This window comes from Magnusiomyces paraingens (assembly GCF_902498895.1).
Source record: "Magnusiomyces paraingens strain CBS 517.90 genome assembly, contig: contig1, whole genome shotgun sequence".
Classification (NCBI taxonomy): domain Eukaryota; kingdom Fungi; phylum Ascomycota; class Dipodascomycetes; order Dipodascales; family Dipodascaceae; genus Magnusiomyces; species Magnusiomyces paraingens.
In genome coordinates, this window is record NW_022474067.1 from 4653222 (window position 1) to 4669249 (window position 16028).

Sequence of the window (16028 nt, forward strand, 5' to 3'; positions counted from 1 at the left end):
CTTTTCTAATTTGTGGTATAATGGTATCATTGCTTTTTGGATTAATATACTTCAAAATCTTCCAAATGTCATTTCCTTCTAAACTAGACAAATATTTATTCCATTGCTCAGTACTTGCCTCACGCAAACTGTGGTCAAAAATTTTTCTAGCTTTTTTTTTCGCCTCTTCAATTTTTTTGTCGTTTCAAAGCCAAAGAAGGTTGTCTTTGACGGGCTTCCCTTTTAGCTTCTAGCGCTTTTTCTAACTTCTCCCTTAATTCTTGATTCCAATAGCGTTTGGACTTTTTCATCACCTTAACTTCCTTCATCGACTTTGCCATTGCTCTTTTTACAACCTCCTCAAGAACTTTAGCTTGGTCATCAATTTGGTCAGTTGATTTTAGAGTTTTGTTATGCACATTAAAATCTTTAATGGCAGAAGAAAGCTCCTTGTCAAACTTTTCCCAATCTGCATTCTTAATATTCAATCTCTTCACCGAAGTAAAAACTTCATCCCCGTTTTTACTCTGAGACATATAGATGTCCCACTCCACAATTGAGTGATCACTTAGTGTATTTTCATCCACTCCACTAAATGAAATTCTATGAAGTAAGTCCACTGAGCCATAAACCAAATCAATATTGGTTCTATTGTTGTATGTTTTTTGATTTCTTGGAGTAATTAACATCATATCATTTTCATGTAGCCACTCAACAACTTCATCTGCTTCCGTATTCGGACCTGCCCTTGACTCCCATTCCTTGTGATGTAAGTTATAATCACCTGCAATGACAATCTTTGAGTATTGTTCCTTGATCTCCCGTTTGAGAAACTCAAAAACCGGTGGCTCAGGGTATTTCTTGGATGGTTTCGGTTGATTATAGACATTGACAATTGTAATGTCTTTAACCAAAATGGTAACCATATCTCGATTTGTAAACTTTTCAATTTTAGTAGTTAATGCTCGTAAGTCAGAGTTAGACCTAATGTAAGTAATTGCTCTGCATTTTTTTTTTTTCCAGTTTCTGTAAAGATTGGGATCCAATCTTTATGTTTAATGGGCCCATAGTTGTTAAAGTAAGGTTCTTGTAATAACAAGATATCAGGTTCTTTTTATCTAAGATAGTTTCAGTAATAGATTTCGATTTATGACAATTGAGTTGGAATACTTTATAATTCATTGGATGTAATAGAATTGTTTTCGTTTTCTTCCTCATTGGATTCATCTAGTTCTTCAATATTTGTTTCTTTCATCGGTTCATCTTGTGAGTCGTCAGTGGAAACAGGATGGGCCTCATTATCCTTTTGTCTGATTCATTTTTCAATAATCGTATCTTATTACGCATAGCTTGGAGTTCTTCAGGAGTTTTTTTTCTGCTAATAAAAGGTCTAACTTTAACTTTTGTGTACTGGATAATAAGATTATCAGCACACTTTGCATAGTCTTAGGCATTTCTGAATGAAACCAATGCTGTTTTGGGTAAATTGGTTTCTGCTAATGATTTTGGGTTCGGTATTCAAAACAATATGGTAATCATTAAAATTGTAGAGAGTTTCTTTCAAGTCTTCAATCGATGCCGTATTAGGTATTTCCTGAAGTACAGCCTTGTACCAAGAATCTGTGTCAAGCACTGAATAAGTAGGGTCAACTTTGGGGATCCATTCTGCAGCTTTATCAGCAAAATCTTTGTCATTAAGTTGAACATATAAATGCCCTTTGACAGTATAGCCTATTTCCTGAGCCACCGGCTTTTTGTGCAACCGCATCAATTTTCTTTCCAATCGCAGGGATATTAACTCTTTTCATGGTATCTGGAATTCTTATGCACACTCTAAAAGTGGGTTTGTCTTCATCAACTTTAGTTTCACGGTGTTGTTTTGAGCCTTCATAATGTCTTTCAACTTTGGAGTTGCTCCATTTGGAGTTTTAGGGGTCAAAGCAAAAGGCAAAGTGTCGACTTTTCTTACCGCACTCTTGATTTCCTTTTTGCGTAGCTAAGTTCTTTGGTAGTTAAATCAGCCTTAGTTGAAATAGTTCCAACTTTGTATTCCATATTATCAACTCTTTTCTCAAGATTGTTGGTCATTTCTTTGAATTCCTTGATTTCAGTGTCGATAATTCTTTTGTTTCTTGCTTTTTCTTGAGACAAATCTTGAAGAGTCATCTTAGCTATTTCATCAGCTTTATGTTTCACTTTATCGCAATGATCCTTATTATCCTTAACTTCCTTTTTAAGTTTTTCAAACATTACATGTTTAACTTCTGTGTGAACCTGATTGTTTCTCAAAACATCAAGTTCTGAGCGAAGAGAATTCACTTGTCCTTCTGAAGCTTTAAGCTTTTCGGTCAAAGCAATGAGTTGTTTAGCTAACTCATTGTTTTTAAGTTCAAGATTTTGAAATTTTATTTCCCAATCTTCAATTGTAATACTCAAGTCTTCTTTAACAATAGACAATTCAACCAGAAATACATCCTTAAGTTTTAAGATGTATTCCCAGGCTTCAGAATTATCACCAAATGGATTTGCATCCGGCATGAGAACATCCATGTCACGTGATGGTGTTGCGTCAATTTCCACATCACCACCATCTGGTGAAGAGTCAAAGGTAGGGTTCAAGGTTGGACCAACATTCACAATAGGGGTTTCAACGGGGGTTTCGTGGTTTGAAGAAGCATTATGCTTATCATTCGATTCAAGCTTTTTGTGGATAGTTTCAATTTTTTTATGGGAGTCTGGTTTTTCATTATTTTTTTGGATTTTTGTCGAGGGTTTGATGTGATGAGCTTCATGAGAATGAGGTCCTCTGGAATGAGAACTTTCTTTCTCCTTCAGTTCAACAGCAATAATTTTTTGCATATCATTAATATTAGTCTGTTCATTATTATTGTCGGTATAATTATTGTCGGCAGGAGGGTCGCCGCCACTAAACGTGGTTTGGGTGTTGTTGGGGGGGTCTGACATGGTTTATTATTTTCAAAGCCAAATTTAAAAGCACTTATAATTTTGGCTTAGTTGTCCTGAATCAATGATTGTTTGTTTGTTTGTTTGTTTTTATTCAAGGGTTATAGAACTATATAACATCAGCATCTGCGCTATCCTTTTATTGTCTGACTATGTGACTTGCCGGTTTTCATTTGTACCTTTTTAGTACTGGTGGTTTCTGTTCTGTGCGTCTCCGGTAGCCCGGAAGATGGGCCCTGATGCCAGCTTACGAGGAACAGGGAGAACCAGTCTGTCGGTCCCAAAACCTTCCCAACCCATTTCCACTTATCTTCACGGACGCCCATGTATTTCTTAATCTCTTCCGTCAGAGATACGGCCCGCAATCACCTGCAGGCTATTTAGACTGTACGGAAGAGTCGGCATTCCTGTAACCAGGGTAGCCTATGGTTTTCAGTCTAGGTGTATACTCCCGTACACATCCTCAGGAAAAGGGGGTATTCTGGGAATCGAACCCAGTATCTTCCGCTATCGAGCGAACGTGTTACCCTTTACACCATCCAGCCCTTTCCCCTGAATCAATGATTTCAGCAACTGTTTACTATAGATTGTTAAATTTTGTGCATATATAATCCTAAAAGAATATATGTAAATATTGAAACTTAAAAGCGTTAGTGGTTTAGCGGTAAAATTCGTCGTTGCCATCGACGAGCCCCCGGTTCGACTCCGGGCTGTCGCAAGTAAAGCAAATATATTTTTTTAAATTACTACAATAAGTTTTTTTTTTTATTTTACTTATATTACACTGTTTAATCCCATATTTTATCATGTTAAATCAAATGAATATATATATATATCGTAGTCCTATTTTCATACTTTTGTTCATTCTTCATTTCACAAGTTCTCTTGTGCTTTCTTCATCACTTGAAATGCTAAAGTTATCACTTTGGGCCTGATCACCACTACCACCTCCATTTGTGGTAGTATTCACTGCACCAGAAGAAGAAGACAATGACGATGACGACGATGAGATCTCCAGACCAATAGTATCCGGGTCATCAATTGCGCCCAACTCCAAATCTTCCACAGGCTCAGAGTCAGGAGCCATCCGACGATACCGATTGCTAATAGTGTTGCCACTGCCGCGGCCTGTGAAAAGTCCAGCAGCAACGGCACCAGCCGCACTGATTCCGGAAACAAGTCGGCCCAAAAAGGTGGAAGGTTGGGTGCTTTGCTGCTGAGAGAAATTCGATGAGTACCGGTGGCCTGGGAATTTTGAAATAAACGATTGCCACATTTGGCGGCGACGCAACTTACCCAGTAAAAGGTACACAATGACAATAAGAATAAGAAGAAATATAAGGGTCCCCCAAAGACGATGGCTATGTTTCTCCAAATAGTCTTCCCAGTCATTATCGTCGTCATCGTCATCATCATCATCATGGTCGCTAGCCTTAAAGTCACTTACCCGCTTTGCATCAAACTTTGGACGAGGGTATGCAGGCATGCCGTAAAGGAAATGCCCTGAGTCCAAGTTCAAGTTGGATAAAATTCCTGCAGATTGAGATTTTTCTGAAACACTCTGTTCCGCAGATGCATACAATAGGGCACGACCCAACGTCCATGAGTACTTGGTGCCACGAATCTCATTGGCGCTTTGCAGTGGTGATTCAAACCCATTCTCGAGTTCCTCATTATGAATCGCACTATTGTCTGAGTCATTTATTGTGGTAGAATTTGCACTAGCGGCATCCAAATCTCCTATAGGAATACCTAGTCCATGCTCGACCACTGCAAGAACCCACGAAGCACGTAAGCACAGGTCATGGAGATCACTTGTGTCTAAATCACTGTATGGACCATCTTTTTCTTTTTTAACAGCGGCAATTGAGTCCCAGTCTGAGTTGCAGTATGCTCGTACGCGCTCCTGAAGTTTCTGGTGGTCAAACCGGCCGCCTAAATCAAATCCGTAGTGTGCTGTGTCCCAGTATTCAGATACGCCAATAAAATGGTTTGTGTCGAAATCAAACTCTGGTTTGGTCACCGATGAACGCATCGCAACGGCCAATGGTGTCATAATCTCCTGGCACTTGTCGTAATCTCCCGAGCCTTTGATTTCCACCTTGTTCCCACGTTTCCGCAAACGGGTCTTGTCATCCTCATCATCATCATCATCACTCTCATCTTCTGGTTCTGTATCAGTTTCATCATCATCTTTCTCATCTTTTCCCTTGATTTTCTTCTTGGCACTTTTTATGGAAACAACCTTCTGTGTCTTCTTGTCATAAACAGTTACAAGCCCCTTGGGAGTGCATGGGTCCTCTTTGTTTTTGATAGAATCAAGCACTTGGCTATGAATTTCATTAACACCAAACCGCAGGAACGTTGTTGAGGAAATCTGGAAAGACAAATCCTTGGTACCGTCTAACGAAGGAAGATTGAGGGTGTACATGTTTTGCTTATGCGCTGAGCTTTCTGTCACGTTTGGAACAAATGTAACCTGAGTACTGGCACCACCCATTTCCAGTAAACCAAATGTAAAATGGTCCTTGTTTTTGCCATGCAAAAATGTATCTGGATCCTGAAGCCCGCCAAGCAGGTAGTTGGAAGAGATCCAGCCGAAAATACCCTCAATCTCGCCGTCAATCATCGAAACGGCCGTGCGGCAGTCCGGCAGCAGAAAATCCGTATGAGACTTAATGTATGTACATGCGGCATCCAACAGACTGTTTGAATCGTTAGGCTTGAGCACTCGTAGTCCGGCCGTCGCGTGCAGGAAGATAGGGGTACGGTAGTGTTGTGATTCAGGAACCACACCCATTGCATATTTGAGTAGGGACTTGAGGTGTTTTTTGCCCACTGCCTGGGGTTTACCAGAGAAGGAGCTGAGCCCAGGTTTTGTTTTCTTGACCCATTTGTGGCCTTGTTTGGAAAGGTTAGGAAGAATGTTTTTTAAGGGAACAACGGGTGTGTTTTGGTCCTTGGTGTCTTGGGATGAAGATGGATTGTCCAAAAGTTCTTTTTCTGAATCTTGGTCAGTTGAATTATTTTCAGGTTCCTTAGAGTTATCACTCTTAGTATCATTGGCTTTGCTGCCGCCATCGTCATCATCATCATCATCGGGACTTCTCTTGGTGACACCTTGTGAAAAGGACACGCTTTTTGAGTCTGGATAAGAAAAGATGTGAGCACGCGAGCCGCTCGAACCGGCGTCAATCACCACAATATAGTTAAGAGGTGTTGTGCCGTCAGTATCATAGATCTGACCAATGTTTTCCGTCTTGACCATGGTTTATATGGACCGTTTTTAATGATCCGGAAAACGTCAAAGGTATGTTTGTGATGAATCAGAACAACAAAAGGAGGCTTTTTTTTTGTGGTGGTGACAAAAGGAAAAAAAATAAAAATAAAAATAAAAAATAAAAAAAGGAAAAGCTTTTTTATTGTTTTATTTTTTTTACTGAGAGCCATTTTTTTTTTTTGTTCATGTAACAATGTCTCAATTTTGAAAAAAAAAAAATTAAAAAAAAAAAAAAAAATGCTCTTACAAATAAATTTCTTCAACTCCATAAAAATATATTTCTAACAATTCCTACCAATTAAAACTTCCCATAAATCTAAGAGCTAAAGTACTTGACAGACGAAAGCTTGAGCTCGGCAGCAGTAGCAACGTAGGCAGCCTTGACAGCGGCAGCATCCTTGTTATCGGAAACCTTACCGGCAAGATCGGCGAGCTGGGTGTCATTGAGCTTCTCAAGAATGGCATCAACATCAGCATCAATAGACTCTTGAACCTTGGAGTCAGCTTCGCCAAAGTAAGATACCTCCTTGGGACCGGCACGGACGGTACGCTTGAGTTTCTTCTTAGCATTCTTAGCAGCCTCCTTGGCCTTCTTACCAGCCTGCTGGGATTCTTTGGCAAGACGCTCTTCTTCAGCCTTCTTCTTCTCGGCCTCCTCCTTGGCCTGCTGGGCAGCACGAGCACCAGCTTCACGTTCCCACTTGCGCTGCTCACGAGCCTTCTTCTCGGCGTCCTGGAACATCTTGATGCGGGGATCTTGGGCGAGAGCAGTGTCGACAAGCTTGCGCAGTCTGACGGTATCATCAGTCTTGTACTTTTGGCGGGCAGCCTTGTTCTTCTTCTCAATGTAACGCTTGTTGTCTCTGTTACTGGAATCGTCGGGGACATCCTCATCGAGGTACTCAAAGGTTCTCCATGAGTCAAACTTGTACCAGAAGGAGTAAAAGGCGTCAACCTGGGTTTTGGGAGACTCCAAGGTGCCGAGAACGGGGACAGGCTGGGTCTTGGAGAAGCGGCCTTCAGCAGCAAAGACAGGGGCCCAGAGCTCAATAAAGTCGCCCTTGACATTCTTCTTGGGGGGGAGGACATCGGCAGCCTTATCGACTGAGTCAAACTGTCTGCGGCGGACGGGGTCAGAAAGAACCTCAAAGGCCTTTTGAATGCACTTGAACAGACTATCCTCATTGATCTGGCCCTGAGCAGCCTTTTTATCGGGGTGGTGCTTAAGAACCTTTCTTCTGTGGGCAATGCGGATCTGATCATCAGTAGCATTGTATCTCAGCTTTGTAAGACCAAGAACCATGTAGTGGTCCTGGTTCTTCCAGTCCTTGGCATCCAGCTCAAAGATGGAAGGATCTTCGGGCTCATCTTCGAGCTCAATCTCGTCCTTGTTCTCGACAACCTTCTTGACGTTCTTCTCTGCCTGGATTTTCTCATCCTCAGACCAGGTACGGCCTCTAAGGGTGCGGCGGGCATGTGCGAGGAAGCCAGGGCCAACGGGCTCAATGACACGCTTGGAGGGGGAGGAGATGGTAGCGTAGGCCTGGAAAGATTCCGGAGCAGACCACTCGGCGGGGAGAGGCAACAAGGTGGCGGTAGTCATTGTGGATAATGGCTAGGGAGATGTGGAATGTACAAGTGAGTGCTTGTGTGTGCAGAAACCAAAAAAAAAAAATAAAATAAAATAAAATAAAAAAAGGGCTTTTTTTTTGTGGTGACTGGAAAAATTTAATAAAAAAATTTCCAATTCGCGGTAAATTTTTTTTTTTTTTTTTTTTTTATGCAGAAAAAAAATTCAGTCTAGAAAGTACAGCAGAGTATGCGTATATGTGGGTCCGGGTAAGGGTATTTATATATATATATATAAGATGGGTAAATTGATTGAGTTTTTCTATCTATACTTTAGACTATAAAAATGGACTTTGCTGGTTAATCTGAAAGAGTTTTAACAGCAGTCAATGTGTCTTCATAAGTTTTCTAGGGAAAGTTTTTTTTTTTGTTAGAATTGAATAGTCCTACTATTTATTTTAGCTTCATACCTTTATTTCAGAGTGAAGCTCAAGAATTCTTTTGTTTAAATCATCAAAAGTAATGGTCTGCTGCCCAAGCTTTTCTTCAAACCGGGTATTGACTGAATTTCTAAATTAAATAAAAAAAAAATTACTAGTTAGTATTGAAAAGATATCCTGATACCATTTTTTTTTTTTTGTTCTACACTTGTTCAGTCTCAGCTGTGTTTAATTTGGCACGTTTTTGAGCTGCGCGAGAGCGTAGCTCTAGAATTCTACGATGAGCTTTAGTGATACGTGAGCCATGGACACTTTTGAGAGCAAGACCAAGTCTTGTATGTCCAGATGCAGCAGTTAGTTTAGCACGTCTTTGTGCGTCAATTTGGGAGTAAATTGATGTAATTTGAGATTGGAAAAGCTCGACAAAGTTGGTTGGTGTTGCTTTAGGAAGTGGGGTATTTTCACGACGACGAGGTTGGCGACGTTTAGGGCGAGTTGTAGTTGTAGTTGTAAATTGAGAGGTAGGAGAAACTGAATGATTATTGGTGACTTGAGAAAGAAAGGAATCTGAAGAGGAGGAATCAATGGCCAAAGAAGAGTCTTGAGAAAGATCTAAAGATGGCATTGGAGGTAGACTAAAGAAAAAAAGAAAAAAAAAAAAAAAAGGGGGGGTTAGAGATGATTAAACAAAAACAGAAAGATTTATTATAAGTTTATAGGACTACTTTGATGAGCGAGATTTACGGGGCATTTGTAATTATTTTAAATTTTTTTTTCAATTGCTTAGTTTTAAGTGATAAGAAAAAAAGAAAATTTAAATTGGTGATTAATGGAAAGAAAGAGAAAGAAAAAAAAAAAAATTTTGAAGGAATTTTATTATTTTTTTTATTTATTTTTTTTTTTTTTTTTTTGATTCTTATATAAACAGGATATTGTTAATTTTCTAATCTGATTTGTTAAGTGTTAAATTTACTTTAACTGAGAAAAAACGTATTTCAACATAACAGAAATTTAATTTAATTTAATTTAATTTAATTTAAACTAATCAAAGTGGTTTTTTTTATTAAAGACGACTAAACAAGTTAATCTTATTGTTGAATCAGTTTGTTTAAATATATTTGAACATTAGTGAGAAATAAAAGGAAAAAAAGAAAAAGACTTTTATTCTTTTTTTTTTTTTTTTTTTTTTTTTCAAAAATAAATATAAAATATTTTAAACTTCAATTTATAATTTTAATTTATAATATCAATTTTTTAAATATTTCAAATCTTTTATTTTTTTTTTCTTCTTTGTTTAAAAAAGATAATTACTTAATCTCTTTTGATTATGATGATGATGATGATGATGATGATGATGATGATGATGATAGTCTTTCAAAGTTGTTTGAATCATCACAATAGTCTTTCAGTTGTCACGTGACTGATCTGATTTTTGGAGTTTCTTAATTATAAAAAAAATTTTTTTTTTTTTTTCAGCCTTTTGTTGGTATTTTTTTTTTGGTTAAAAAAAAATTTTTTTTTTTTTATTTTCCTATTCTGCCTTATCAAAGAAAATCTCACCAAACAATCCTCTCTTCTTTTTTGTTTTTTTTTTTTTTTTCTTTCAACTATTCAAAATCAAATCACAAAGGGAAAAAAAAAAAAAATGGGACTGGCAGGTGCTAAACAGAATACCAAGATTGGAAAAGACCCTAGAAACACACATTGGTCAAATGGTGAGTGAATATATATATATATATATATATATATATAATAAAACTTTTGTCTGGTTTGCTTTACTCTAACACAATTTTTTTTTTTTTTTCCTTCTCCCTTAGACACACTAAGATTTGGTCACCAGCATTTAGTCCGGTTAGGTTGGAACAAGGGGAATGGACTTGGTCAACGGCAGCATGGTAACATATCTCATATTAAGATGGCAGTGAAGCGGGATAATTGTGGGCTTGGTGCTCGAGTACGGAATCCGTATAAAAGGGGAGGGAATGATGATGGGTTAGGTATGGCAGGAGATGATGGGTTTGTTCAAGGATTAGATGTATTTCAAAGGATTTTAGGGCGGTTGAATGGAGAAGAAGAAAGGGTAGAACGAGCACTTGGAACACAACGGAAAATGGTAGTGGAGGAAAATCCCAAGTTTGGGATGCAGTTTGTGTATGGTGGATTATTGCAAGGAACGATTGATGAGAATGGTAAGATTATAAAGGGAGGAAGTGAGAAGAGTGATGAGAAGAAGGAAAAGAAAAAAGAAAAGAAGGATAAGTTGGATAAGTTGGATAAGTTGGATAAGTTGGATAAGTTGGATAAGAAGAAGGAAAAGAAGGATAAATCTGATAAGAAAGAAAAGAAGAAGGAAAAGAAGGACAAATCTGAAAAGGATAATAAAAAAGAAAAGTCAGAAAAGAAGTCTAAGAAGCGAAAGCTAGAAGAAGATGATGATGAAGATGATCAAGTGAAGAAAAGCAAAAAGGATAAGAAAGAAAAGAAAGAAAAGAAAGAAAAGAAAGACAAGAAAGAAAAGAAGTCGAAAAAATCTAAAGAAAGTTCACCTGAATCTTCATCGTCTTCTTCTTCATCTTCTTCATCTTCATCAGAATCAACATCTTCATCAGAATCAACATCTTCGGTTGCAGCGACAGGTAGCGCAGCACCAACCGCACTTAAAGGAATCCATGCGACGCGGGCCCGTTGGATTCGAAGTAAGCGAGCAGCAACCATGGACTCTAAAAGTCTTGGAGAGATTTTTATGGTTTAATATTTATGGAAATCTTAAAAAATGAAATTTAAGAAAGAAAGAAAAAAAAGAAAAAAAAAAAGAAAAAAAAAACGGCTTATCATGATAGATTTTAAACAAATTAAAATATATATACATATATATATATATATATTTTTTCAACTAATAGACTACATTTAAATTTTTCTCTCTCTCTCTCTCTCTCTTTTTAAAAATTTTCTTCTTTAATAATACAATTAATTATAATCAAAAATGTTAATAAAAAATAAACAATAAGTTATACAAAGTGCTTTGACATTTCTTCTTCAACAGTCTTTTCATTTTTTTTTTGTCTCGTCTAAATGGTTGAAATGGGCTTTTTTTTTCTTTTTTTTTTTTTTTCTTGAAAGTGTGCGGGGAAGGGGAAGTTTTTTTATATTTTTTTTTTTTAATCTTTTAAAAAAATTGAATTATAAAAAAAAACTCTTTTTTTTTTCATATTCACTCTTTCCCATTTACAGAACAAGAGCAAGGCCAATGGAGAAAGCGGCAAAAAGAGCAGCTGCAGTCTGGACACCAAAGACATTGACAGTAGCAGGAAGGTTAGCAGGAGCAGGAGACTTTGAAGTGGCAGAAGCAGAAGCAGAAGAAGAAGAAGAAGAGCCAGACTTGGAAGAAGAAGAAGAACCAGTGGCAGAAGAACCAGAGGAAGAACCAGTGGCAGTAACAGTGACAGAAATAGAGTTAAGACCAGAAGAGCCGGCAGCAGAGACAATAGAAGCACAGACAGAACCGGCAGACTGGGTAGAAGCAGTGGTGGCCTTTGCAGAGAAATCGCAAGCAGAAGCACTCTTCTTTTGAGAGATATAGTACAAGTTAAGAACAAAAGAAAGCTTTTCCTTAGCAGAGCAGAAGGAGTAAGAGCCATAGTCACCAGTGGTACCATTAGAAGTGATACCACCACAATCAATCTGGTTGCAAACGTAAGAGAAGAGATCGGCATAGTCAGTCTCGTCAACGCTGTCAACAACGACGCATTCAAGAGAGTTGGCCATGCAATCGCAAACAGTTTGGTTAGGGGTGGGGGGGAGGTCAGATGCAGCTTTCCAGTCGGCAAGAGTGGAAGCAGGGCAGTCACGCTGAGCAGTGTTTGTAGGGGTAAAAGAGGCTGAGTTAGAAGCAGAGGGGGAAACGGCATTGATTTTAGTAGAAAGGGCGTTAAAGTCAGAAAGGGTAGAAACCTTTGAGTTAACAATAGAAACAAGACCATAATTGTTGGATTCCTCAAAGTACATGTAAACAATACCACCGGACCAGGTATCAGTCATGTTTGTAGAGTAGAGAGATGGAATATCATTAAACTGACGAGGCTGGGGGACATTGCAACCATATTCGGAAAAGAAAACAGGAACAGTATAGTTTTCAAATTCCAATGTACGGTCAGCATAACCAGAAGTTTCAAAGTTAACAGTGCTACCGCACCATTCATACATGTTAATACCGTAAAAGTCAGCAATTTCATCTTCGGAACCACAGTTGAAGTAGTCTGCAAGGTAGCCACGGGTGTCGGCATCATCATTAGTGGAGTAGCCGACAGGGATAGAGCGGTAACCTTGGGACTTGATGTAAGCCTTAGTGTCACGGATTGCAGCCTTGACAAAGGGAGAAGCATCAGTATTTGTATTATTGTTTGTGACTTCATTGCCGGCAAAGAAGCCGAGGACGTTTGAATAACCTTGGAGCTGGTCAATAACGGAGGTGTAACGGGAGTAAAGATCAATAGTCCAAGATGGTGAGTCACGGTTGATGGAGAGGCCAGGTTCGGAGAGATCGGCAATGATGTAGATACCATTTTCAGCAAAGAGGTTAATGCAGTCGTCATGATTGAGGGAAGTGTTGACAGCGTAGACGCGCAGGACGTTAGTTTTGAGCTCTAGGAGGTAGGGCAAGTCACGAGCACAAGCGGTGCCATCAGCCAGGGGGTCTGTGAAGGTTGTATCTGAGGTAGCATTTGCGAGTTCTTGTTGGTAGGCGATACCTTTAAAGAAGAACTGAGTTCCGTTATTTGAGTAGAAGAACTTGTTACCCTTGATGACGATTTCAGGGACGGAAGAAGAAGAAGAGGAGGAAGAGGAAGAAGCAGAAGCTGTGGATGTTGCAGCAGCAGAAACAACAGAGGCCGATGAGAGGAGGGCCGTGGCAGTGGCCAATACGGAGGATATCGAGAACTTCATTGATTATGTGAATGAATGAAGAAGAAGAAGAAGAAGAAGAAGAAGAAGAAGAAGAAGAATGGGAAAATGATTTAAAGAAAGTAAAAGAAAAGGAAAAAGAAGAAGAAGAAGCGAGTGACTTGAAGATTTTTTTTAAAAAAAAAAAAAAAGAGAAGAAAGAATGAAAACGCGCGTGTTTAAAAAAAAAAAAAAAAAAAAAAACGGAGGTTTGCAAAAAAATTAAATACTTTTTTTTTTTTTTTTTTTTAATACAACAAGGAGATTTTTTTTTTTTTTTTTTTTTTTTTTTAGTGCTTAGCCACGCTACTACTTTTTGAAGGTCTTTTTTTTTTTTTTTTTTTTTGGTTTTCTTCTACACAACTAAATTTTTTTTATATATAAACACATTCAAACAACTATTTCCCCTCCCCTTTTTCTCTTCTAATCTCCTGCTTTTTTTTTTTTTTTTTTTATTATTATTATTATTATTATCATCATCATCATCATAAAAAAAAAAAAAAAAAAAAAAAATTTAAATTGGATTGTCTTCGTCATCATCATAATTTACATCATCATCATCATCATCATCATTGACTTCGTAATTGTTGTTGTTGTTGTTGTTTGTCGTCGTCGTCGTAAGTCTTTTATATATATATAATTTTTCAATACCCGTTACGCGTTGGGTTGTAATTGAGGGAATTTAATTTGGTTAAATATTGATTTATATATTGATTTATATTTAAATATTGATTTATATATATATATATATATAGAAAAGTCTTTATAAATTTTCAATTATCTTTTAACCTTTTTTAAAAACACACACACATTTTCTTCTTCTTTTTCATCTTTTTCATCTTTTCATATGGAGTTCACTCGCCGACCCGATCCGGAAGCTGACTGTCATGCCATTTGAAAAAAAAATAAAAATTCATTAAATTTTTCTTTCTTTTCTTCTTCTTTTTATATTGTTTTAATCTATTTCAAACTTCAGTTTTTATTATTATTATTATTATTATTATTATTTCAATTTTTTTTTAATAATTTCTTCTGAAAAAAAAAAAAATAATAATAATAATAATAATAATAATAATAATAATAATAATAATAATAATAATAATAAATAAAAAAAAATCCCACGCGTTTTCTTTTTTTTTTTTTTTTTTTTTAATAATTTTTAATAATTTTTAATAATTTTTAATAATTATACTTGTAGTAGTAGTTTTTTAAAAAATAAATAAATTTCCCAAACTTTTCTAAACTCAGGGGGGGGGGAGGGATGAATAGTGAGGAGTGAGAGAAAGAAGTTAATGGCCGTTTTCTTTTTTTCTGGTCGGTTGCTTTTGTCTTGATGAAGAAATACTGCTGCCTAAAACGTACCTTCCGAGCTTTCCCAAAATAAAATAAAATAAAATAAAATAAAAAAAGGAGAAAAACGGGGATGAAGGGAGGGAAGAAAGTAACTTTTTTTGGTATACGTTATTTGGGTATCTGTTACTACGTTATCTGTACTACGTTATATATTTATATTTATATTTATATTTATATTTATATTTATATATAGTACGTATTAAAAAAATAAAATAAATAAAAACCCATCACGCGTTTCTAAAAAGACTTTTTATAAAGTCTTAATTAAGGGAAGTTAAGTTAAGTTGAGTTAAGAAGATTTTATTTTTTATTTTTTTTTTTTTTTTTTTTTTTAAAGAAATTAAAATCACAACAAGTTAAGAGAAAAAAAAATTTTAAGAAATTAAAAAAAGGACTTTTAAGTAAATAAATAAACAAAAATAAAAAAAAAATAAACAAAATTGGAAAATTGGAAAATTGGAAAATTGGAAAATTGGAAAATTGGAAAAGTTTAGAACTTGGCATTTAATCTTTATCTGTATTTTATTTATTTTTTTATTTATTTTTTTTAAAAATAGAAATCTCATTATCAAAACTAGACATGCCCAGAATCTTGAATATTTTTTTTTTTTTTTTTTTTTTTTTTTTTTCAACAAGCCTAGTTATTGAAGGGAAAAAAAAAAATTTTATTTTTTTTTATAATCATTCTTGAATATATATAATAATAATTACAATGAGAGGATTTTTTTTTTTTTTATTTATTTATTCAATTGACTGGGAAGCAATCCGGCTGAACAAAAAATAATAAAAGAAAATAAAAATAATTATATAAACAGCCTTTCTTAAGAAATTTTATCTATGGAAACTGTTTGGTTTTTTTTTTTTTTTTTTTTTGATTTCCTATTAAAGATATCAATGATATATATATACGATATATACAATATATATCAGGTACTTACATTCTTAAAAAAAAAATAAACAATGTATACTTCAACAAAATACTTGGAGTGTATATTAAAATACAACAATTGGATACAGTTCGTGGGGGGGAGGGTGAGTGAGAAAGAGAATAGGTCTAATATTCATTATTATTCAGGAAGTTTAATATTTTAAACAAACAACTACTCTAAAAACATGTCAAGATGGAAAAATCAAAAGAAATTTTATATATATATACATATATATATATATATAGTAGAAATGGTTATTTTAATAGCAAAGTAAAACTAACTTTTTTTCTTTAAAGTTAACTACTGGATTTTAAAAAAAAAAAAAAAAAAGATTATTAATTCTATGTTTATTTACAAACAAAAAAATTTTTTTGTTTTTTTTTTTCATCTAGTAGACAAAACAAAGACAATTTTTTAAAAACAAATCTAACTTTTCAAACAATGAAGCCAGTTTGAAACCGTGGTAGAGTTTTCTCGCTTATCCATAAAGAAAAAAAAAAAAGGTGTTTGTTAGTTTGTTTGTTTTATATTTCTAAAGAGATATGGGTAAACAAAATAACAACCATAAATTAA

At 35.7% G+C, this 16028-nt stretch overlaps 5 protein-coding genes across 5 annotated transcripts; 1 reads left to right on the forward strand and 4 right to left on the reverse strand.

Moving 5' to 3' along the window:
* Positions 1-3811: 3811 nt before the first annotated feature.
* Positions 3812-6211, reverse strand: SAPINGB_P001414 (uncharacterized protein; the record flags this gene model as incomplete). The annotated part of the gene is made up of 1 exon (XM_031996136.1): positions 3812-6211. The coding sequence occupies one exon, from the start codon at positions 6209-6211 to the stop codon at positions 3812-3814; it is 2400 nt and encodes a 799-aa protein (XP_031852027.1).
* A 328-nt stretch (positions 6212-6539) lies between these two features.
* On the reverse strand, positions 6540-7826 carry SAPINGB_P001415 (uncharacterized protein; the record flags this gene model as incomplete). Its single annotated transcript, XM_031996137.1, has 1 exon — positions 6540-7826. The coding sequence occupies one exon, from the start codon at positions 7824-7826 to the stop codon at positions 6540-6542; it is 1287 nt and encodes a 428-aa protein (XP_031852028.1).
* Positions 7827-8152: 326 nt separating this feature from the next.
* SAPINGB_P001416 (uncharacterized protein) lies at positions 8153-8983 on the reverse strand (the record flags this gene model as incomplete). Its single annotated transcript, XM_031996138.1, has 4 exons — positions 8153-8200; positions 8263-8362; positions 8439-8867; positions 8958-8983. The coding sequence occupies 4 exons, from the start codon at positions 8981-8983 to the stop codon at positions 8153-8155; spliced, it is 603 nt and encodes a 200-aa protein (XP_031852029.1).
* Positions 8984-9877: 894 nt separating this feature from the next.
* On the forward strand, positions 9878-10984 carry SAPINGB_P001417 (uncharacterized protein; the record flags this gene model as incomplete). The annotated part of the gene is made up of 2 exons (XM_031996139.1): positions 9878-9947; positions 10050-10984. The coding sequence occupies 2 exons, from the start codon at positions 9878-9880 to the stop codon at positions 10982-10984; spliced, it is 1005 nt and encodes a 334-aa protein (XP_031852030.1).
* Positions 10985-11457: 473 nt separating this feature from the next.
* Positions 11458-13176, reverse strand: SAPINGB_P001418 (uncharacterized protein; the record flags this gene model as incomplete). Its single annotated transcript, XM_031996140.1, has 1 exon — positions 11458-13176. The coding sequence occupies one exon, from the start codon at positions 13174-13176 to the stop codon at positions 11458-11460; it is 1719 nt and encodes a 572-aa protein (XP_031852031.1).
* Positions 13177-16028: the final 2852 nt, after the last annotated feature.